This window comes from Bubalus bubalis, chromosome 24 (genome assembly GCF_019923935.1).
Source record: "Bubalus bubalis isolate 160015118507 breed Murrah chromosome 24, NDDB_SH_1, whole genome shotgun sequence".
Taxonomy (NCBI): domain Eukaryota; kingdom Metazoa; phylum Chordata; class Mammalia; order Artiodactyla; family Bovidae; genus Bubalus; species Bubalus bubalis.
In genome coordinates, this window is record NC_059180.1 from 1,792,426 (window position 1) to 1,815,513 (window position 23,088).

A 23,088-nucleotide genomic window follows, 5' to 3' on the forward strand; every position below is an offset into this window, starting at 1 on the left:
TTTCCTAAGGGCCATTGAGGTGGGCAGATCCCTGGGTCCTCCACCTTCCCCCCAATGTGATTCAGGACACGTGTGCAGCATGTCCGGTACATGCACCTGGTGGGTCCGGGTCCCGGAGCAAGAGGGAAGCCCCTCTGGTTCCAGGTGTGCATGTGTGCACACGTGGATGCCTGCGCATGCGCACAGTGGCTCCACGGGCTCTGGAGCAGGAAGTCCTAGTCAGCAGGTCCGTGCGCGAATGTGCAGACAGGCGCCTGGTGGGTGGGTGGGGCGGGGCTAAACTGTCCGCGCTGAGCCTCACTGGGTAGGCACGCGCATGCGCACAGTGACCTTCGGGCTCCCGCACCCGGGCAGGCGTTATACCTTGCGCTTGCCAGCCTGGTGGTCTTCGCCCCAGGGCTTCACCTGCGCTCAGTGGGGCCCCGGGGGTCCCACCGCGCGCCCCTCACCTCGAGCTGGAGGTCTCGGCTCCGCATGACCGCCATGTTTTTCTCCTCGCTGAGCTGGGCGTAGCGCATGGCCAAGTTGTAGTTGTCGTCCTTCACCTTGACCAGCTCGTCGTTGTAGCTGTCTCGCTCCTCCTTCATCTTGTAGTACCGCTCCTGGAAGGTCAGCAGCTCCACCCGCGTCAGTGTCAGCTGCTTCTTCTCGTCCTCCAGCTGCCGGGACTTGGCCAGCAGCTCGCACCGCTGCAGGTCCTTGGCCTTCATCTGCTGCTGCAGCTTGATGACCTCGTTCATGAGGAAGTGCGTGAGGCCCTCGTGGCCCTCCTCCACTGTGGAGAGGGGGCACTCAGTCAGGCCTGAGGGCTGGGGAGGGCAAGAAGGGGTTCCAGACGTGGGGCCGCGGTCGTAAGTTCATTCATTCACTCCTAACGTTCTACTGAGTGCTTACTACCCACTGGGCACTGTGGATTCAGGGTGAGCGAGACAGCCTTGGTCCCGGGAGAGCTTATGTCTGGTAAGGGAGATAGACGTTAAAAGAAAAAAAGCAAATGATCACATATAAATATAACTACAGACTGAGAGGGTTTCACAAAGTATGGGGGTCCATGAGAGTGTGTAACAGGGGGACCAGATCCAGCAGAGTGGACCCAAGTGTTAGAGAAGGCACTAGATGAATGAGCTGAAGTCTTGAGGAGAGAAAACACATTCTGGGAAGGCTGGACAACATTGCCAAGGTCCTAAGGGAAGGCAGGAGGGGCCTGGTACATTCTGGAAACTGAAGGAAGACCCAAGTGGCTGGAGCTTAGAGACAAAGGCAGAAAAGTGAGACTGGGAGTATCATCAGGGGCTGGACCATGCAGGGTCCTTGTGGGCCACACTTGGGTCTTTAAATGAAAACACTGGAAAGCCACTGAATGGTTTTAAGTGGGGGAGGGTAACATGGGGAGTAGAGAAATCACTGGAGCAGCGCAGGAATGGATATAAAGGGTTGATAAGGTTTGTAAGGGTCTTGACTAGGGTAGTGGTGTATATGGAGAAAAGACTGACTCAAGAATATTTAGGAAGGAGAATTAAGACAACAAGATGACCATGGGCGCTGGTTCATGCCATGCTGGCAAGAAAGCAGACAAGATCCAGAGGGTTAGTTTCTGCTCTACCAGCCAACATTCCTGAGGGGAAGCTCAGTGAACATCCACTTCTCTGGGCTCTCGATTCAGTTTGTCCCGGGGTAACCTACCTGTCCCCATCAGGCAGAAATAAGTGGTTGACAGTTCACACGTGTCACCAGGGCACCATCCTGATGTCACAGCTTCATGACCTGACAACTGTCCCACCGCTGGACACACACACACACCCCTCCTACCACAGGTGGAATGCTGATGGCAAAGCTGCTTACCCACGATGGTGGAGAACCTCCGAGTAGGTTCCTTCCCAGTCACCAGTTTGTATAATTCTGGGTAGTAAAATTCCAAGCTCTCCAAGAAAACCACATAGCCCCTTTGCCCCTTGGTATGTAGAATGTCCAACAGTCGACCTAGAGGAAAGATGAGATCACTTAGAGGGAAGAGGACATGTCTGACTGGATGCAAGTCTCCAGACCCAGTCTTACACTTGCTCATATCCATCAGTACACTCTTAAGAAGATGGTCTCCACCTCCTGTCACTTTGAGTTATATCTTACAATCCAGACAACGTAAACCAAAGTGCCAGGCCCTCAGCAGGGGTTCAATGTTAGTTTCCTTTCTCCAGAGCTTTCCAGGCACCAGTGGTAAAGAATCCACCTGCCAATGCAGGAGACATAAGAGACATGAGTTTGAAACCTGGGTTGGGAAGATCCCCTGGAGGAGGAAATGGCAACCCACTCCAGTGTTCTTGCCTGGAGAATCCCATGGACAGAGGAGCCTGGCGGGCTATGGTCCATGGGGTCGCAGAGACTCAGACATGACTGAAGCAACTTAGCATGCAAGCAGGCAGGTGCAGTATGCAAAGCAGCTAATTTTGAGCCCCCTGGTGGTTCAGACAGTAAAGAATCCGCCTGCAACGCAGGATACCCAGGTTGAATCCCTGGGTGGGGAAGATCCCCTGGAGAAGGGAATGCCAACCCACTCCAGGATTCTTGCCTGGAGAATTCCATGGAGCCTGGTGGGCTACAATCCATGGGGTCACAAAGAGTCGGACATGAGTGAGTGACTAACACTTTCCTTTCTACAAGGAGTTGGTAGAACCAGAAAAAATGGAATTGCAGCCATAGGAAACCAGCGGTTTTAAAGAGCTTCCCAACTGACTGGGGCTAAAATTAACCACACAGGTAACAGCTCATCTATGACAGAAGGAGGATGGAGGTGCAGCAGCAATTACACAGTAATCTATGGCTCTCTGGGGTTCAGACCTGGAAGACCAGTATTTGGATGGGGACCCAGGAAAAGTCATAGAAAGCAGGGCAGCTCCATGTTCCTCAACGGGATTATCACATAGTCTGGAAATATCTTTAAGTGTAATTTCCTTGGCAGTTTTCAGTGTTTATCCTACTGGGTCCACTTACTGTTTCCATTTCTTGACCCTTCCTTAAACATTTTATTTTCAATTATTTCTTCCTTTGAGGTCCTAAAACTCTACACTTCCCCTAGGATAGACTTAATAAATAAACTTCATCTTATGTCAATTGACATTTGTCAGAGCTACCTGGAGCACTGTGTTGAGAGGGGTTCTAAAGTTACATCCAAGCTCAGCAGGAAAGCTCGCTGTGATTAGTGATGTCTGTCATATAAGCAAAAGAGAATCACAGTCTACAAGCTACTCATCGCCCATCATACTGTGGGCAAGTGAGTTTCAAGCCTCTTAAACTGGGAACCACAGAAAGAAATGTATTTTACATTGTGACCACATGCTTACACACAAAGACATATTCTGTTACAAACATATATGTGTATACACACACATACATATATAAAAGCAGAACAATGTTCACAAACCACACTTACTTTACCTTTAATGAATGTGATAAAGTGTCATGGACCCCTAGGCAGTCTGGAAAAGCCTATGGACTCTTTATCAAAATACTATTTTTAAACTGATAAAATATATTGGATTACAAAGGGAATCAATTATAAGAAGATACAGTTAACAAATATTAAATTTGTGGCTCCATAATAAATGTGCTTCTTTATTAATGCATTAAATAACTCAATCTCTCAGCAGGTCTAAGAACTGCAATAATTTCAAGGGAGAGATGAGTGTAAATGGTATTTTGGAATATCTCTAATAGCTGAAATGTGATAAGCTATCTGGAATGCTTACTGTTGACAAGGTCACAAGTATTGCTAATCACTGTGGTCTACTGCTCGGCTATGTTCATAACTGGAGGGAATGCTAAGTCTTGGTGTAGGTTAGTGAATAAAGAGGCACCGTCTCCATCCCCCTATCCAAGTTCACAGATCTGCTCTGCACACGGACAGCTGGGTGGGGGACCAGGGGTGGCCAGAGGTGTGTGGACTCCAGTTAAGAAACCCCTGAGTGAGGGAAACTTCAGGTTGCTGCTGCTTGCTGGAGAGAACCCGCCGGGGTTACCTGCCCGGTTGATCTTGGACGGCAGCATGGGGGCGTTGAGCACCTCGTCTTCATCTTGCTCGTCGATGACCTTGCACTGGCGCAGGTAGGGTGTGAGCTTGGCGGGGTTGATGTAGCGACTGAGCATGTGCCTGTTGCACTCCACGTTCTCCCACAGGGCGTCCTCCTCGTCCTTCAGCGTCTCCATGTAGTCGTCCATCTCGGGCGCTCCTCCTTCCAGACACAAACCCCAACACGGTTAATCAAAGAGCCTCGCCGGGTGAGCTCTGTCACCTCTGGAGAGATCGGGATCTACCGTTAAAGAAGGTAGAGAAAAGAATATACAGAATTTTACCTTTTATTTAAGAAAGAAAGGCATGTGAATACAGACAATATAATTCTTTATGTGCTAAACATAAACAATGGATGAATAGGCCATAAAATGAAAAATTATAGAAAGGGGAAATTTTGCAGTTGGTGTATATCCTTTCCATCCAAGTTTTTATATCTTACTAAGAATTTATATTTTGGAAGACAATATATGCTATACTTTTTGTTTTACAGTTTCACATAAACGGTGTCATACTATATGCTTTCTTGTTTCCTTTTTCAACTTGCTTTTTTCCTTTATGCATTTATTGAGATTTACCTAGGTTGATACATACAGACCTAATCCATTCATTTTTAAAAACAGCTTTGCTGAGATACAATTCATGTACCATATAATTCACCTTTTTAAAAGTGTACAATTCAATGCTTTTTAGTATATTCCCAGAACACAATTCATTTTAGAAAATATTCATCACCCCCCAAAGAAACTTCCTACCAAGGGTAGCAGTCACTCTCCACTTGCCTCCAAGACCGCCCCTCCGCAGCCTTAGACAATCACCCACCTACTGAATCTGTAGACTTGCTTCTTCTGGCCATTTCACTTAAACGGGATCACACAGTATCTGGTCTTTTCTGACTGGCTCCTTTTCAAGGTTCATCCATGCTGTATGCAGCATGTTTCAGTACTGCATTTTATTGAGGAATACTTTTGTATTGTTTGGCTATATCGCACCTGGTTTATCCATCCATCGATGAGTATTCGGGTTGTCTGCTTATTATGAATTGTGCTACTGTGAAGATTCACATACAAGTTTTTTTGTAGAGGCGTTTTTATTTCCCTTGGGCAGATAGGCAGAAGTAGAATTGATGAGCCATATGGTAACTCTGTTTTAACATTTTGAGGAACTGCTAAACTGTTTCTCAAAGTGGCTGCACCCTATTATATTCCTGCTCGCAACATACGAGGTTCAGATTTATCCACATTCTTTTCAACACTTGTTACTGTCCATCTTTTTTTTTTTTTTTTTTGCTGTAGCCGTCTGAACAGGCGGGAAGTGGTATTTCATTGTGGCTTTGATTTGATTTCTCTGAAGACTAACGACTGAACATCCTTTGTGCATATCGGTCACTTGTGCCTTGAGAAACATCTGTTCAAATCCTTTGCCCATTTTTAAACCTCATTGTTTTTAGTATGGATTTTTTATGTGTTCTGGATACAAGTCAGATATGATTTGCAGATATTTTCTTCTGTCAGTGATCTTTTCATTTTCTTAAAGGTATTATTTGTAGCATAAAAGCTTTTAATTCTGATGTAGTCCAATTTCTTTTTTCACTTCTGGTTTTGGTGTGTACCTAGGAAACCACTGCTTATTTAACTCAAGGTTATAAAGATTTACTTCAATTTAGTTTTCTAACAGTTTTATACTTTTAATTCTCACATTTAGGCTTATGAAGCATTTTTGAATTAATTTTTGTGTACGGTGTGAGGTAAGGGTCCAACTGTTTTTTACATGTGGATATTCAGTTGTCCTGGGGCTTCCTTGATGGCTCAGTGGGTAAAGAATCTGCCTGCCAGTGCAGGACACACAGGAGACATGGGTTCCATCCCTGGGTGGGGAAGATCCCCTGGAGGAGGAAATGGCAGCCCACTCCAGTGTTCTTGCCTGAAAAATCCCACGGACAGAGGAGCCTGGCCGGCTACCATCCAAAGGGTCGCAAAGATTCGGACATGACTGAGTGACTGAACGTGCGTGCGCACACGCACACACACACACACACACACACACACTCAGTTGTCTCAGCACAATTTGTTGAAAAGATTCTTCTTTCCCCATTGAATGGTCTTAGCACCTTTGTCAAAAATCAATTGACCATAAAAGTTTAAGTGTTTATTTCTGGACTGTCAATTCAATTCCATTGATCTGTCTTCATTACTGTAGATGGATAGCTAAGTTTTAAAATTGGGAAGTGTGAGTCTTCCAACCTTGTTCTTCCCATTTCAGACTGTTTTGTCTATTCAGGGCCCTTGGCAATTCCATGTGAATTTTAGGAATCAGCTTGCCAATACTTGCAAAAAAAAAAAAAAATCTGGGATTTTGACAGTGAATACACTGAATATGTAGATTAATTTGAACAGTAATACTATCTAACAGTTACATGTTATGCTTCGAGAATATGGCTTTCCAGGTGGTGCTAGTGGTAAAGAACCCACCTGCTAATGCTGGAGAGGTAAGAGATGCCGGTTCAATCCCAGGTCAGGAAGATCCCCTAGAGAAGGGAGTGGCGACTCACTCCAGTATTCTTGCCTGGAGAATACCATGGACAGAGGAGCCTGGTGGGCTACAGTCCGTGGGGTCGCAAAGAGAACATGGACTGTGTCCCTGCTAATTCAGGTCTCTAATTTCTTCCAGCAATGCACTGTAGTCTCCAGTGTACACTTCTTTTGCTAAATTTATGCCTAAGTGTTTTATTCTTTTGGACGGCATTATAAACGTGGGCTATAGTCTTCATTTTACTTCTGTCTTTTCAATATGGATGCCTTTCCTTTTCTTTTTTTCCCCCTCTCTAATTTCGCAGGCTAGCACTTCTAACACAGTGTTACACGGAAGTGGCAAGAATGGACATCCTTGTCTTGTTCTTGACCACAGGGGAAAAGCATCCAGTCTCTCACCGTTAAGTACAATGTCACCGGGTTCAGTGCGTGTGTGTTTCAGACATCCTTTATCAGGTTGAGGAAACTCCCTGAGTAATTTTGTTGCAAAAAGGATACTTGATTTTGTCAAATGCTTTCTCTGCATTCATTGAGATTACCATATAGTTTTTAGTTTTGACTCTATTGATATATGACATTAACTGATTTTCAGGCATTAAACCTTGCATTCTTGCTGTAAATCCCAGTTTGCTACAGATTTGCTGGACTTGGTTTGCTAGTATGTTTTTGAGCCTTCTGGCATCCATAGCTATGAGAGATTAGTTGGTACTTTTCTTTCCTCAAGATGTCCAACTGGTTGTGACATCAGAATAATTTTTATCTCATAGAGCAAGCTAGGAAGTGTTCCTTCCTCTTCTACTTTTTGGGAAAGTTAATGAAGAGCAGGCATGCTTTTGTCTTTGTTTGGTAGAGGCTTTTCTTGGTGGGTAGGTTTTTGATTACTAATTCTTCACTTGCTGTACCTTTGCGCATATTTCCTGTTTTTCTTGAGTCAGTTTCAATAGCTTGTGTCTTTCTAGGAATCTGTCCATCTCAGGTAAGTAACCAAATTTATTGGAAACAACGTTCATATTTTTCTTTTATTTTTATTTTGCCTCATTTCTTCAACAAGGTTAGTAGTACTGTCCTTTCTCTTATTCCTGATCTAGTAATTTGGATCACCTCTCTTTTTTTCTTGGTCAGTCTAGCTCAGGGTTTGTTGATATTTCAAAGAACAACTTTTGGTTTCACTAATGATCTCTATTGCTTTTCTGTTCTCTAACTCATTTATTTTTGTCCTAATATGTGTTACTTCCTTCCTTCTGTTCACTGCAGGTTCACTTAGCTCTTTTTTTTCTAGTTTCACAAAGTGGAAGGTCAGGTTACTGATTTGAGATCTTTAAAAAAAATATTAACATGTTTAGCTATGAATTTCCCTCTGAGTGCTGCTTTAGTGGCACCAGCTAAGTTTCAATATGTTCATTTCCATTTGCCTCAAAGTAAAATGGGAAAACCCAAACGAACCTTTTGGCCAGCCCCAGTACCTTTGGATATAAAGTTTTCTCCTGTAGATGATAAGAGATCTTATTTTTTAAATCTAATCTGACAATCCCTTAATTTCTATTGGTTTATTCATTCTTAACTGCTGTATATATTATTCCATTGCCAGAATATACCATAATTTATTTCTTCATTTCTCTAAAATGGATATTTAATTTCCCCCCAATTTTTTATTTGAACATTTAACGTTATTTGTAGTTGGAAAAAATGTAAGCAATCCAGACATTCTTCAGTAGATATTCTATGATCCTTTCACATTATGGAATGACATTTGAAAATACGTGGTAACATAAAAAGATTCCAAGACATTGTTTTTTAAAAAGTAAATACATGCATTTATTCATACATGTATAATTTAAAATGGATTTGGGGGAGGCCTGGCGTGCCGTGATTCATGGGGTCGCAAAGAGTCAGACACGAGGAGCGACTGATCTGATCTGATCTGATCTTGGTGGTCCAGTGGTTAAGAATCTCCCTGCCAATGCAGGGGACATAGGTTTGATCCTTGGTCTGGGAAGATTCTGCATGCCGAGGGACAACTGAGCCTGTGCCCCACACTACTGAGGACCACAGCCTAGAGCCCGCGCTCCGCAAGAAGAGCAGTCACCGCGATGAGACGCCTGCGCGATGAGAGCAGAGAGGAGCCCCTGCTCGCCGCAGCTGGAGAAAGCCCGCACAGATCAGGGAAGACCCAGTGCAGGCGAAATTAATAAGTAAATACAATTGGAAACATATATTTGGTCTTTGCCCCTGGTTCTGAGCAAGGAGCTCCAGGATTCCGAGAGGGACATCCCCCAGAGGGATAAGAGTGTTTTGTGGATGGTGATGAGATGACTCTTGGGTAAGGAAGCCCCAGGAGCTTCGGGATGGGAACTGAAAAACCAAGCAAGTGATTATAAGATTATAACTTTCAAGGGGGAGAGGCTAAAGATTGAGTCCAATCACCATTCCGATAATGAGTTAATCCATCATGGTTACGTAATAACACTTGATAAAAACCCCTGCACAAAGCGACGCAAAGAGCTTCCAAGTTTCTGAACTCAAGGCTCTGCTGGCACGGGTGCCATCTCAATGCCAGGGAACAGACGCCTCTGTGTCCGGGGGCTCCTCGCGGGTGCTTTCATTTGTGTCCTTGACAATAAACTGTCGTAATAAGTATAGTGTTTTCCCGAGTTCTGTGAGTCATGCCAGCAAACACAGCACCTGGCCAGGAGGCTCGGGAGACCCTGACTCGCGGCTGCCGAGCCAGAGTGCAGGCGGCCCAGGGCGGGGCCAGTGCCCGAGGTGGAGCAGGGGGCGGGGCCAGTGTCCGAGGTGGGGCAGGGGGCGGGGCCAGTGCCTGAGGTGAAGCAGGGGGCGGGGCCAGTGTGCGAGGTGGGGCGGGGGGCGGGGCCAGTGTCCGAGGTGGGGCAGGGGGCGGGGCCAGTGCCTGAGGCGGAGCAGGGGGCGGGGCCAGTGTGCGAGGTGGGGCGGGGGGCGGGGCCAGTGTCCGAGGTGGGGCAGGGGGCGGGGCCAGTGCCTGAGGCGGAGCAGGGGGCGGGGCCAGTGTCCGAGGTGGGGCAGGCGTGAGGACCGAGCCCTGGGCCTGTGGTGGCCTGGCTGCCTCTGGGCAGTCAGTGTCAGAACTGAACTGAACTTGTGGAAAATATGACACGTGCTTGGCGTCGGGAAAACACCACACATTGGTGTTGGAAAAATAACACAATGCAGTGTAAAGTCACTCATGTAAGGCAACACCTGTAATTACAGAGGTAGGGCTGTGTGTGTGTGTGTGAAAGGAGAAGGCGAGCAAGAAACAGGGAGAGAGGAGGGGAGGGGAAGGAGGGAGGGGGAGGTTTGAGAGGCTCTGATTACACTGATCCTACCTAAGAAGCGGGGTGAATTCTGAGGTTACTGGGCAGGACAACTTGGATGTTATCAGTACTATTTACAACACACATGTTTCATCATATTACCTGCATAGTTTGAAAAAAGAAAAAAGAATCAATAATAAAGATGACAGTCCAGTCTAGGGCAACAGAGACACCACTATCTAATATCTGCCTTCCCACTCCCGTCCTCAGATGGCCACACATCTGATGTCTGTGCGTGCGCGCTCAGTCGTGTCTGACTCTTTGTGACCCCATGGACTGTAATCCACCAGGCTCTTTTGTCCATGGGATTGTCCAGGCAAGAATACTGGAGTGGGTTGCCATTTCCTTCTCCAGGGGATCTTTCTGACCCAGGGATCGAACCCACACCTCTTATGTCTCCTGCATTGACAGGTGGGTTCTTTATCACTGCGTCACCTGTTTGTCAGCTGTTTGTTAGAATCGGACATGGAACAATGGACTGGTTCCAAATTGGGAAAGGAGTATGTCAAGGCTGTATGTTGTCACCCTGCTTATTTAACTTATATGCAGAGTACATCATGCAAAATGCCAGACTGGATGAAGCACAAGCTGGAATCAAGATTGCCAGGAGAAATACAATAACCCTTGGATATGCAGATGACACCACCCGTATAGCCCAAAGTGAAGAGGAACTAAAGAGCCTTTTGATGAACGTGAAAGAGGAGAGTGAAAAAGCTGGCTTAAAACTCAACATTCAGAAAACTAAGATCATGGCATCTGGTCCCATCACTTCATGGCAAATAGATGGGGAAACAGTGGAAGCCGTGAGAGACTTTATTTCTTGGGCTCCAAAATCACTGCAGATGGTGACTGCAGCCATGAAATTAAAAGACACTTACTCCTTGGAAGGAAAGCTATGACCAACCTAGATAGCGTATTAAAAAGCAGAGACATCCCTTTGCTGACAAAGGTCCATCTAGTCAAAGCAATGGTTTTTCCAGTAGTCATGTATGGATGTGAGAGTTGGGTTATAAAGAAAGCTGAGCACCAAAGAATTGATGCTTTTGAACTGTGGTGTTGGAGAAGACTCTTGAATGTCCCTTGGACTGCAAGGAGATCCAACCAGTCCCTCCTAAAGGAAATCAGTCCTGAATATTCATTGGAAGGACTGATGCTGAAGCTGAAACTCCACTACTTTGGCCACCTGATGTGAAGAACTGACTCACTGGAAAAGACTCTGATGCTGGGAAAGACTGAAGGCAGGAGGAGAAGGGGATGACAGAGGATGAGATGGTTGGATGGCATCACAGACATGATGGACATGAGTTTGAGTAAACTCTAGGAGTTGGTGATGGATAGGGAGGCCTGGTGTGCTGCAGTCCGTGGGGTCGCAAAGAGTTGGACACGACTGAGTGACTGAACTGACTGAAAGAGAGAGTGGGGCAGTTGAGTGTGCTGGGGGCAATTAGCTAGAAGGTGCATCGGAGTGGCTGGGGGCTACACTTGGCTGCAGTAACGCACTCAGGCAGGTTGAGGCTGCGGAGGCAGAGATGGTGTAAGGGAGGCGGAGGGAGTACGTCTGCTGGTGGAGCTGCAGTGAGAGACCCTGAGGATCCTCGAGAAGCGGCTGGCGTCATCTCTCTGAGTGTACCACTCTACTTCCCAGCCCTGTGAGCCTTGGCCACTTGTAATGTCTGGTTCTTGTTCCCTCAAGAATCTCCCCATTAATCTGAGCTGTTCTAAGTGGGCTTTTACTACGAACAACCCAAGCACCTCGAGTAAAAATATCTATGTGCTATTATGAGCAACAACTGGTTTACAGAGGTGAAAAATGGGGACATTCCATCCAATGACCTTTGCTCTTTTGCTCATATCCTAAGCACTGGCCACCTGGGTCATGTGGGGAGAGTTTGTGGTTCAGTGCAACACAAATACATCTCCTACAAGGACTCACTCTGACAACGCGTCAGCATGATAGTTTTCCATTCACAAAGGAAAATACACTCACCTTCACTATTTTTAGAGTCAACATCCTAAGAAGTTGACTCAACAAGTCATTAAGTGGGTGAACACCGCATCGTTCATCCCCTTTTCCTGCTTATGGAATCCCTACTGTCTTCAGGAACCAGGTGGCCTCATGTTTCAGGGAGGCTGGGCAACCTCTGAGCAAGAGGTGGATCTTTTTTTGGTCTCTACATAACAAGGTAGTCTTGTTTGATGTCAGACTAAGTATGTGAAGTCTTTATGACCTGTAGAACCTGCAGGGAAGTCTGCTGGGGGGCAATTCTGGTGCTCTTCCTTGACCTCTGATAGGAACACAAGGAAGGGACACAGTCCTTGAGCACCGGGGTGCTAGCATGTGAGGGTGTGTGACACCGGGATTGCTGCAGCCATCATGACCTGAGGGCTCCTCTAAGGACAAAACTAACACCCTCACGATGGCAGAGCAGAGACGTGGAAAGAACCTGGGTCTCTGGTGGTGCCGCCTCCTGGGTACTCACCTACAGGCACCTGCCTGTGGTTGAGAGAAACCTGCTGAAAAGCATGTTCAAGGCTCCCAGGCCATGTTCTACAGGAAGGGCTATTTTGCGCACCTATTTTTTTTTAAAGTTCTTTATTATTATTTTTTGATCACACAGAATGTGGGATCTTAGTTGTCTCATCAGGAATTGAATCCACACCTTGTGCAGTAGAAGGGTGGAGCCTTAACCCCTGGGCCACTAGGGAAGTCCTTTGCTCACCTTTTTACAGGCCAAGGAGACTGCCGGCCAGTGGACAGCCCCGTGGCAGCTGCTGGCCTCACGGCCCTTCCTCATTCACTGGAAACATGGATTGTGTGGAGCCCTCTCTGCTATGGCACAGTTTAACATCTTTGTCTTGACCTCCAAGCTGAAGCCTCCCGCCAGGCCCGATGGTCGCATCCCGGCTGACTGACCTCAATACTCTGCCAGATGCCCGCTCGCTCAGCGCCTGCTTCCTGCGCCCCCCTCTGCCTGGAAACCACCCCTCTCTGCTCCCCTGGCGAGTCTCAGGAAACCCTCGCTTTACATTTATTTTACATAAAAGAGATGATGTGACGTACCTGGCATAGGGTCGGCGCCCGGCAGGTGGGACGTGCCCGCCTGTCACTGACGTCTGACTTCTTTCTACTCCTCCCAGCCGGGGCTGGGCCTGCCCTCAGCCAATCTCCTGGGTGTGGAGTCGTGCGGGCCAGGATCTGTGAGGGGGAAGATGGTCCGAGTTAGCACAGAGAACCTCTCAAACAGCGAAGGGGGGCTCTGCTCTGGAAGGAAAGAACGAAATGATCCCGGAGCCCGCATCTCTCCAGGGGATGGACACGCCATGGACCAGGGCCTGGAGCTGCTGCAGGACAAGGGCTTTGGTTCGCACCCACAGACAGCGGGAAGGCCACCAGCCCCGGGTCCCCACACTCGGGCGTGGAGAGAAGGCCAGATGGTAACCATGGGGCTGCTCGTGGCCAAGTGCAAGCCCGTCAGAAGCCTCTGATTGAAGCATCTGCAGAGCAGAGTGGTTCTCATCAGCTGCTAACTCAACAGGTCAAAAGTAGCAAACCACGCTCCAGAGTCCAGAAGGGTTCCCTTCACTGAGAGTCACGTCTCAGGCACCTGCCCCTGTGGGTTTGGGCAGGGACATGCTGGTGCTTCCCTGTTCCCTGTGGTGACCGGCAAGGCCGTCTTGTCCATCAGCCCCTCCAGGGGCCCAGCTGGGGCTGTGGGTTTGGGGCGAAGGGCGGCTGGGGAGGGGGAAGGTGAGGAGGGGCAGACGCTTGTCCTGACAGCTGCTGGGGTCCCTTGGCGGCGGCTCCCACAGCTCCTCTCGGAGGTGACGGGGACCCGGGACACCATCGTTTAATCAGAAACTTGCTGGGTTTTGGCTTTGAGGATTAATCACAGGTGACACCAGATCTCCCAGGGCCGACAGAAGCTCTTGTTGTCGGGTGTCAGCTTGGATAGGAGTGAGGTGTCACAGACCCTCAGCCCCAGGGGTGGGGGCGGGAGACGGGCTTCTCTGGAGGTCACCTTCTCCTTGGTCTGCTCAGCACCGTCCTCAGGGCAGGGCCGGCCTTGCCCCACAACCCCGCCCAGGGAAATGACACTTCTCTGTATTTGCATTAAAAAAGAAGAATGCACTTGCATTTTTCCTGTCTTATAATCAGAAGAAAAAGCTTTAAGAAAATTAATTGTAAGACAGGTTTTAATTGCAGGAAAGGGAAAGCAGGTTTGTGTAGGAAATGGCAGCCCACTCCGGTATTCTTGCCTGGGAAATCCCATGGACAGAGGAGCCTGGCGCGCTGCAGTCCACAGGGTCGCAGAGTCAGAGGCGACCGAGCACACACCCACCCAACTACCAACTTGGTCCTAAGGTCAGAGAGAGGATATGTTTCCTGAGAGACTGACTCATCGGTTTAACATTCAGCTGGTGGAAACATCATCCCTGTGCTTGCAGACTATTTACTCTGCCAGGCACTTGGCTAAGCCTAACTGCTGGAGAACTCTGAGACAGGCGGTTTTATCACCATCAACATCACCACCACCACCATCATCATCATCACTACAGTACAGCCAGAAAAATCAAGCCTTGGACAGGTTCAAAGTCATAATTAGTGTGGAAGGCACGATGTGCACTTCCTTTAAATCACTACTATACAGCCCCTAGAACTGCCTTAAAAAAAAAATTCACCTTTTAAACGACTCTAACCAGTAGGTGTGGGGCTTCCCTGATAGTTCAGTTGGTAAAGAATCCGCCTGCAATGCAGGAGACCCCGGTTTGATTCCTGGGTCTGGAAGATCCCCTGGAGAAGGGAAAGGCTACCCACTCCAGTATCCTTGGGCTTCCCTGGTGGCTCAGCTGGTAAAGAATCCACCTGCAATGTGGGAGACCTGGGTTTGATCCCTGGGTTGGGAAGATCCCCTGGAGAAGGGAAAGGTTACACAACCCAGTGTTCTGGCCTGGAGAATCCCATGTCCATGGGTTTGCAGAGAGTCGGACACGACTGAGCGACTTTCACCCAGTAGGTGTATGTACAAAATGTCCCTGAAATATCACTTTAACAAGCGTAAGACAGAACTAAAACCAAGCTCTTAAGATAGCAGAGCAGATACTGGCTCAGGATTCAAAACAGCTCTTGCTTCTTAAAGGAGGACTCAATTGCTTGGTGAGTTATGAGCTTTCTGTCGTCGGCGTTATTCAAGCACAATCAGCCAGTGATTATTCGCCCTCCAGCGAAGCCCACAATGCAAGCAGAGCTCACACGCACAGTTTGTGTTGCCTATGGCATAAGAATAAACAGACAGGCAAGGATCTCTCGATGTTTGAGAAAAGTCTTCATGTGAAAGGAAGAGATGGAAAGAGGCAGACTGCCACAAGGAAGCCGCAGGAAGCTGACAGCGCACACAAGAGAAAACTGAAAAAAAAAAAAAAAATCCAATAATTAAAATCCATGAAGAGAGCAGGTACGATACTGCGGCCATAGAACAATGCAGGGCGCTTTGACAAGGGGACAATCAAAGAACAAGAAAAAGTTCTTAAGAGATTAAAACACAGCTAAGTGGAAGCTTAAAATCAATAGAAAATTTAGAAGATAAAGTTGAGGAAACATCCCCAAAAGTTAATAAAATGTTAAAGAGAATGAAAATAAGAAAGGAGGAGGGGGAATGAGGTCAATTTAGGAAGTCTAATATCCAATAACACGAAATCTTAGAAAGAGGTTACAGAAGTATGCTTCCTTTCTTGTATGTCTTGTGGGGATACAGGATCAATTATGGGATGAAATGATCAGAGACACTAGTATTAGAGGATTCTCCATATGCAAAAACATGAGCATTTAGTTTTGAAGGGTCCTTTGAGTGCTCACTACAAATCAGTGGAAAAGAACCTTCTCGGAGTATCATTCTGAAATTTTAGGGCACCAGGGTATAAGAGAAGACCCTAAAATCTTCCTGGGAGGAAACATCAGGCCATGTGCAAAGGACTAGAAGTAAGTTTGGCATCTGATCTTTCAACAGTGATGCTGGAAAGTGGGGGACAGTGAGGTGATGCCTTCATGTTTCCGATGGAAAATACTTCTAAACCCAGGATTCTATACCTACCTGAACTATTGTGTGCGAAAGCAGAATGACGCTATTTTCAGAAAGGCAAGGACTCTAAGCATCCAGCTTCCATGCATCCTTTCTTAGGAAGCTACTGCAGGATATACGCCAGCAAAATGAGGGAATAAAACAAAAATATGAAGGCCAGGAAGCAGAGCAGCAAGGAGTATTTCAGGATGACAGGAATGCAGCAAAGAGAAACTGGCCAAGACTGCAGCAGGACCATGGAGGGCCAGGGGGAGTAATGAATGGTTATCTGACGTCCTTGATAACTTAGACATCATTGGGCAAATGACAGGTGTGAGAGTCAGACAGAAAAAAATTGAGGACAGGTATGATGAAAAAAAGGCTTCCCTGGTGGCTCAGAGGTTAAAGCATCTGCCTCCAATGCGGGAAACCTGGGTTCGATCCCTGGGTCGGGAAGATCCCCTGGAGAAGGAGTGGCAGCCCACTCCAGTATTCTTGCCTGGAGAATCCCATGGACGGAGGAGCCTGGTACGCTACGGTCCACGGGCTCACAAAGCGTCGGACACGACTGAGTGACTTCACTTTCACTTTCACTTTATGATTAAAAAAGCCCCAGCCAATGAAAAGAGAGGCAATATTAACTTTGGACAAAATAAAAAGGTAAGAAGGAAACATAATCCCAGCATACAACTTGCCTCAACTTGAACAATATTTACCTGGTCATGATAGAGTAACAGGTAAAACTGGTCAGAATGTGCCAAGACGATGGTGGGGTAAGTGCATGGAGTGGGGGACTAGGAAAGGGAGATAAATTATCATCTACCTAAAGGCATGTTGATAAATAATGTCTTAAAACTGACACATCACTAAATAGCAACATAAGCACATTACTTAGAAATAAGGAGGTAAGGAGTAGAAGAAAGCAAAATGGAGAAGGGTTAGAAGTGGCTGCCCCTGGGGATCAGTGCTGGGGACAGATGGATGCTTTTTTATGACAAGCCTATTTCACTTTCTCCCCATCATGGATCACAGTCACGGTGAAGGGTCTTGCTTAACTCACTGAAGCTACGAGCCATGCTGTGCAGGGCTACGCAAGACAGACAGGTCGTCGTGAAAAAGTCTGACAAAACGTGGTCCACTGGAGGAGGAAATGGCAACCCGCTCCAGTATTCTTGCCAGGAGAATCCCATGAACAGTACGAAAGGGCAAAAAGACACGACGCTGGAAGATGAGCCCCTCGGGCTGGAAGGTGTCCTGGGGAAGAGCAGAGGGCAGTTACTAACAGCTCCAGAAAGAATGAAGTGGCTGGGCCAAAGTGGAAACGATGCTCAGCTGTGGATGTGTCTGGTGGTGAAAGGGAGGTGGACCATGAAGAAGGCTGAGCGCCAGAGAACTGATGCTTTTGAACTGCGGTGCTATAGAAGACTCTTGAGAGTCCCTTGGACTGCAAGGAGATCGAACCAATCGATCTTAAAGGAAATCAACCCTGAATATTCATTGGAAGGACTGATGCTGAAAGCTCCAATACTTTGGCCCCTGATGCAAATAGTTGACTCATCAGAAAAGACCCTGATGCTGGGAAAGACTGAAGGCAGAAGGAGAAGGGGGTGGCACAGGATGAGATAGCATCACTGACTCAGTGGACATGAATCTGAGCAAACTCCGGGAGAGTGAAGGCAGAGGACCGTGGGGTCACAAAGAATTGGATACGACTCAGTGACTGAACAACAATTGCTACTTTAGTCTTTAACTCTGCTTAACGTATGTATTACCATGGTTGAAAAACAATAAAAAATAACATATGTCAACAGTTGGAAATATGGGTCAGGCATTAAGTATAAAGAATCAGTTACTCCATTCACTGCACACTTATTATATTTTACTTTTTGTAAAACTTTGGACAGCTTACCCCTTCATAAATCAGATGCACTGAGTGTGTGCAGGGCACTTCACAGATGCCACCGGGCTTAACCTTTGCAGGAGCTCGCTAAGATGAGTTTTATTATCCCCATTTTATGATGAGGAAGTCAGATCAGAGTTAAATAACCTGGTGAGACCTCATACCACTAAGATTCCAATGTAACCCTCACCAACTGAGCATCATCTGATCTTAATTAAACCAGCCACGACCACAGCTAACACTTACAAAGCATAGCATCCAATCTAACCAATCAGACTCCTCGCTTCCTGGGCTCCACATCCTATTCCCTCATTTGGCTGGAGCATATCCTCCAATACCTTCCAGGAAAAGGCACACGGCAGTTGCTACAGGCAGACATTGCCTAAATTCACGTGTGGACTTCCCTGGTGTTCCAGTGGTTATGACTTTGCCTTTCAATGCAGGGGGTGCAAGTTCAAATCCTGCTGAGGAAGCTAAGATCCCAAATGCCTCATGGCCAAAAAAGCCCCACATAAAACAGAAGCAGTACTGTAATAAATTCAATAAAGACTTTAAAGTGGTCCACATCAAAAAAACAAAACAAAACACCAAAACTTAAAAAAAATGCTCCAGATAGCTGAGACATGGAAGCAACCTAGATGTCCACCAAAAGATGAATGGATAAAGAAGCTGTGGTATATATACACAATGGAATACTACTCAGCCATAAACAGAATGCATCTGAGTCGGTTCTAACGGGGTGGATGAACCCCTATCATACGGAGTGAAGTGCATCAGAAAGAGAAAAGTGAATGATGTGTATCAATGCAGATATGGAATCTAGAAAGACGGTACTGATGAATCTATCTGCAGGGCAGCCACGGAGATGCAGACAAGTGAACAGACCTGTGGACACAGTGAGGGAGGAGAGGGTGCGACGGACGGACAGAGTAGCATGGAGACACACACATACTGTGCGTAAAACAGCCAGCCAGCGGGATTTGCTGTATCACACACGGCGCTCAGGCCTGGGTGCTCTGTGACAGCCTGGAGGGCTGGGAGGCGGGACATACGCATACATGTGGCTGATTCACGCTGATGTACGGCAGAAACCGAGACAACATTGTAAAGCAATTAGCCTCCAATTAAAAATAAGTAAGTTAGAGAACTGGACATGGAACAACAGACTGGTTCCAAATAGGAAAAGGAGTACGTCAAGGCTGTGTATTGTCACCCTGCTTATTTAACTTCTATGCAGAGGACATCATGAGAAACACTGGGCTGGAGGAAGCACAAGCTGGAATCAAGATTGCTGGGAGAAATATCAATAACCTCAGATATGCAGATGACACCACCCTTATGGCAGAAAGTGAAGAGGAACTAAAAACTCTCTTGATGAAAATGAAAGAGGAGAGTGAAAAAGTTGGCTTAAAGCTCAACATTCAGAAAACTAAGATCATCGCATCCGGTCCTATCACATCATGGCAAATAGATGGGGAAACAGTGGAAACAGTGGCTGACTTTATGTTTTTGGGCTCCAAAGTCACTGCAGATGGTGACTGCAGCCATGAAATTAAAAGACGCTTACTCCTTGGAAGGAAAGTTATGACCAACCTAGACAGCATATTGAAAAGTAGAGACATTACTTTGCCAACAAAGGTCCATCTAGTCAAGGCTATGGTTTTTCCAGTGGTCATGTACAGATGTGAGAATTGGACTATAAAGCAAGCTGAGTGCCAAAGAATTGATGCTTTTGAACTGTGGTGTTGGAGAAGACTCTTGTGAGTCCCTTGGACTGCAAGGAGATCCAACCAGTCCATCCTAAAGGAGATCAGTGCTGGGTTTTCATTGGAAGGACTGATGTTGAAGCTGAAACTCCAATACTTTGGCCACCTGATGCAAAGAGCTGACTCATTGGAAAAGACCCTGATGCTGGGAAAGATTGAGGGCGGGAGGAGAAGGGGACGACAGAAGATGAGATGGTTGGATAGCATCACCGACTCGATGGACATGGGTTTGGGTGGACTCCGAGGGTTGGTGATGGACAGGGAGGCCTGGCATGCTGCAGTTCATGGGGTCGCAAAGAGTCGGACGCGACTGAGCGACTGAACTGAACTGAACTGAACTGAAGTTAAAGAGAAAAATGGTGCACGTGGATGATGTCATTTAATACAGCCACCCTGAGTGGTAGCTACTGCTACTGGCCCCAGTTTACAGAAGAGGAACAGGTTCACAGGGGTTCAGCTACCTGGACTGCGTCTGCTTCTCCTTTGTAACCCCCACCACAACCCCACCTCCCCTATTCAGCCCAGGGCCTGATTCTTCAGAGGTGCTCAATATGTATCTGTTGGGTGAAAAAATACAAATCAGATCCTGAATAAAATAAACAACGAGGCTGCTACCACATCAAACGTCAAGCCCTTTGGAAAGAGGGACAGACGCCTCTCCCTCTCTGCGAGCCGCCCCAGCGCAAAAGCTCCGCAATGAGAAGGGGTCAACAGTCAGCTGGATAAATGCGCCTCTGGGTTAATTGATCTGCCTGGATGATTGGAACGAGAGGCTTGAGATGGAAGGTTTAATTATTCCTATGAAACCTCCACTTCATTGAAAGGACTTCTGGCAAAAAAAAGAGGAAAAAAAGGCGGCGGGGAAGATTATTGAGAAGGATAATCTACTGCCTGGGAGAATGGGCTGGAGACTCGGGGACTCACCACACTGTCTGCTGTGTTCACAGCCTTGAAGTGAAAGCTTAATGGAAAAGAACCAGAAGCAGCCCTTCCTGGGTCTCCTGCCCTGCCAGGCCTTTCATTCCCGCGAAAAAGGGCACCGAGAGAAGCAGCTAGAAAACTCCTCCTCAGGAGTCTTCTCTGGCATCCCAGTTAACTTTTAACCTCTGTCTGTCTCAGCTCGTTCAACTGAAATCTTGGGATGATAATACTTCCCATGAATTAACATGTGTACAGCAATCAGGAGAGCTTCGCTGGTACATATTGTGAAAGCAGCAATTATCATTTTAAATTCACAGTGGAGTGGCAGACACTGCCAGCAGCCAACCCAATATCCATTCTCTCTCTCTTTTTTTTTTTTAATAATAAATAGCCCTTCAATACATGTGTGTGTGATATATAGGCTTCCTTGATGGCTAGCAGGTAAAGAATCCACCCACAACGCTGGAGACACAGGAGACACAAGTTCAATCCCTGGGTCAGGAAGATCCCCTGGAGGAGGAAATGACAACCCATTCCAGTATTCTTGCCTGAAAAATTTCACGGACAGAGAAGCCTGGCAGGTTACAAAGCCTGGTGTCGCAAAGACATGACTGAGTGAGTGATGTACACACACACACACACACATAGACACACACACACACACATACACACACACACACACACGGTTGTGCCGGGTTTTGGTTGTGGCATGTGGGATCCAGTTCCCTGACCAGGGATCAAACCCAGGCCCCCTGCCATTAAGAGCATGGAGTCTTAGCCACTGGACCACCTGGAAGTTTCTCCATTGTCTCTCTTATTAACAGAGCCCCAGTTTTGTTTGGAGCATTACTGTGCCCACCTTTAAAAAACCGCATTTCTAGCCTCCCTTGCAGCTGGAATTGTGGGTGTGTGACACAGGTCTGGCCAATGAGCTGCACGTGGAAGTTTCCGGATGGCACATCTGGAAGAATCTGGAGGGGGCAGAGCCAGGTGAGGAGCACTTTTCGTTCGCCCCTGTCTTCCTCCCTGGAAGCGGGTGCAACTCAAGGAAGCGGAGCAGCAGTCTTGTGAGTGTGAAGGTCACGCTTGAACACGGCCGCACAGGACGCTGAAAGGACTTCGGGTCCAAGCTAACCTTTGAGTTCTTTGTTCACGAGACGAATAAAATCCCTAGCACGTATAAAACTCTGATTTTGTTTCTATTAAAACTTGCAGTCAGCAATTGTTGCAGGCAACAATCGTTCTAGCAGATACAAATAACAAACAAGATCCAAGCCTTCTGAGAAAATCACATAGCTTCCAGCCAGCCACAGACTTTTAAGTCTTACAGTCTGAGCAACTTCCTTATCTATTTGCTCCTGTTCCTTTTTTCCCCCCTAAATACAAAGCCAGAGTAAGCACGAAATCAACAAGGACTAAGTACTGCCCATGTACAAAGGCCTGCAGAGGACAGAAACAGCGTGACTCGGAGGGAGACCTCCTAGGAGATGGAGCACGGCCTGGGAGGCGGTAAGCAACACCCCAGCGCCGTGGCGCACAGGCAGGACGATGATCTATCTGCTCTCGGGTTCTGCCGCAGTCCTGAGCTGTGCCCTCACCTTTCAGCCAATCTCTGCTCACGTCTCCAGGCTCCGTCGCATCTGCTGGAGTCCATCCCTTCTCTTTACTCCATGTTACTTCATATGCAACACCCCCCACCTCGAGTTATAGCCAGACTTCCCAGCCGTCACCCCAGGCTCATCCTGCCCTGCAGCCCAGGGCCCTGCGCACCACCACCCGGCCCTCCGGCACTGTTTGCACCAGATGCTCATCGGGCTTCTCTACCCAGGTGACCCGGGCAAGGGGCTCACGGCCTATACAGAACGAGAAAGTCTCAGCTTGATAGCTTTGGGGAGAGCGGGGAGCATCTGTGGGTAGCCAGGATTTGCGGGTGGTGGGGGGACACGGCAAGCACGGCCTCCGCCCCGCAGGCCCCACCTCACATCCAGACTTCTGCAGTGGTGTCTGACTGGCAGCCAGCAGGGCAGAGCGCTTGGGAAGGGCGCATGCCTCCTGCATGACCGGAGGGTACGCTCTGCCCTCGCCGCCCACCCGCTCTCATTTTTCTCCCACCGCTGCAGAGAAGCTTTTGTGAAAAGCACAATTAGGGATGACAGATTTAAATTGTTCTGAAATGTGTATCAATTCATCACATTGGCTCTTTATGAGCATTCGCCCTGTCTGGATTCCAGAGCTTTGCACACATGGCACAGTGAGAGCTCTGAGGGTCTCCGTGAGCCGCAGCTGGACACCCCTCTGCCAAACGCTAACGGCAGCATGCGGCCGGTCCCCTCTCTCACTCCCGGGAGGCGCGGCCTTGCTCAGGGGCGGCCCCGACGGTGACGGAACAGCGTTCCCTCCTGCGGGCGCCTTCCGGGCCTGGTCAGCAAGCCTGCCTTGGCCACGGGGGGCTGTCAAGTCACGGGAACCACCAGCTGGTTCCAATTCTGGAGCCCTCTGTGAGACCCTGAGCATCATCT

The 23,088-nt window shown here is 47.7% G+C and overlaps 1 protein-coding gene across 7 annotated transcripts in view; it reads right to left on the reverse strand.

The window, feature by feature from the left end:
• The window catches only part of CARD11 (caspase recruitment domain family member 11), a 106,817-nt gene that overhangs the window by 26,444 nt on the left and 57,285 nt on the right, over nt 1-23,088 (reverse strand). For 5 of the 7 annotated variants that reach the window (XM_025275562.3, XM_025275559.3, XM_025275560.3 and 2 more), the window contains exons 2-5: nt 12,988-13,122; nt 4,014-4,226; nt 1,843-1,980; nt 450-775 (exon numbers count right to left, since the gene is read on the reverse strand). In XM_025275562.3, the coding sequence (XP_025131347.1) occupies nt 450-775; nt 1,843-1,980; nt 4,014-4,226; nt 12,988-12,994 (684 nt within the window). In that variant the 5' untranslated portion in view covers nt 12,995-13,122. Of the gene's footprint in view, nt 1-449; nt 810-1,842; nt 1,981-4,013; nt 4,305-12,987; nt 13,123-23,088 lie in introns of those variants that run through there. The other 2 variants (XM_025275563.3, XM_025275564.2) reach the window with 2 other exon arrangements.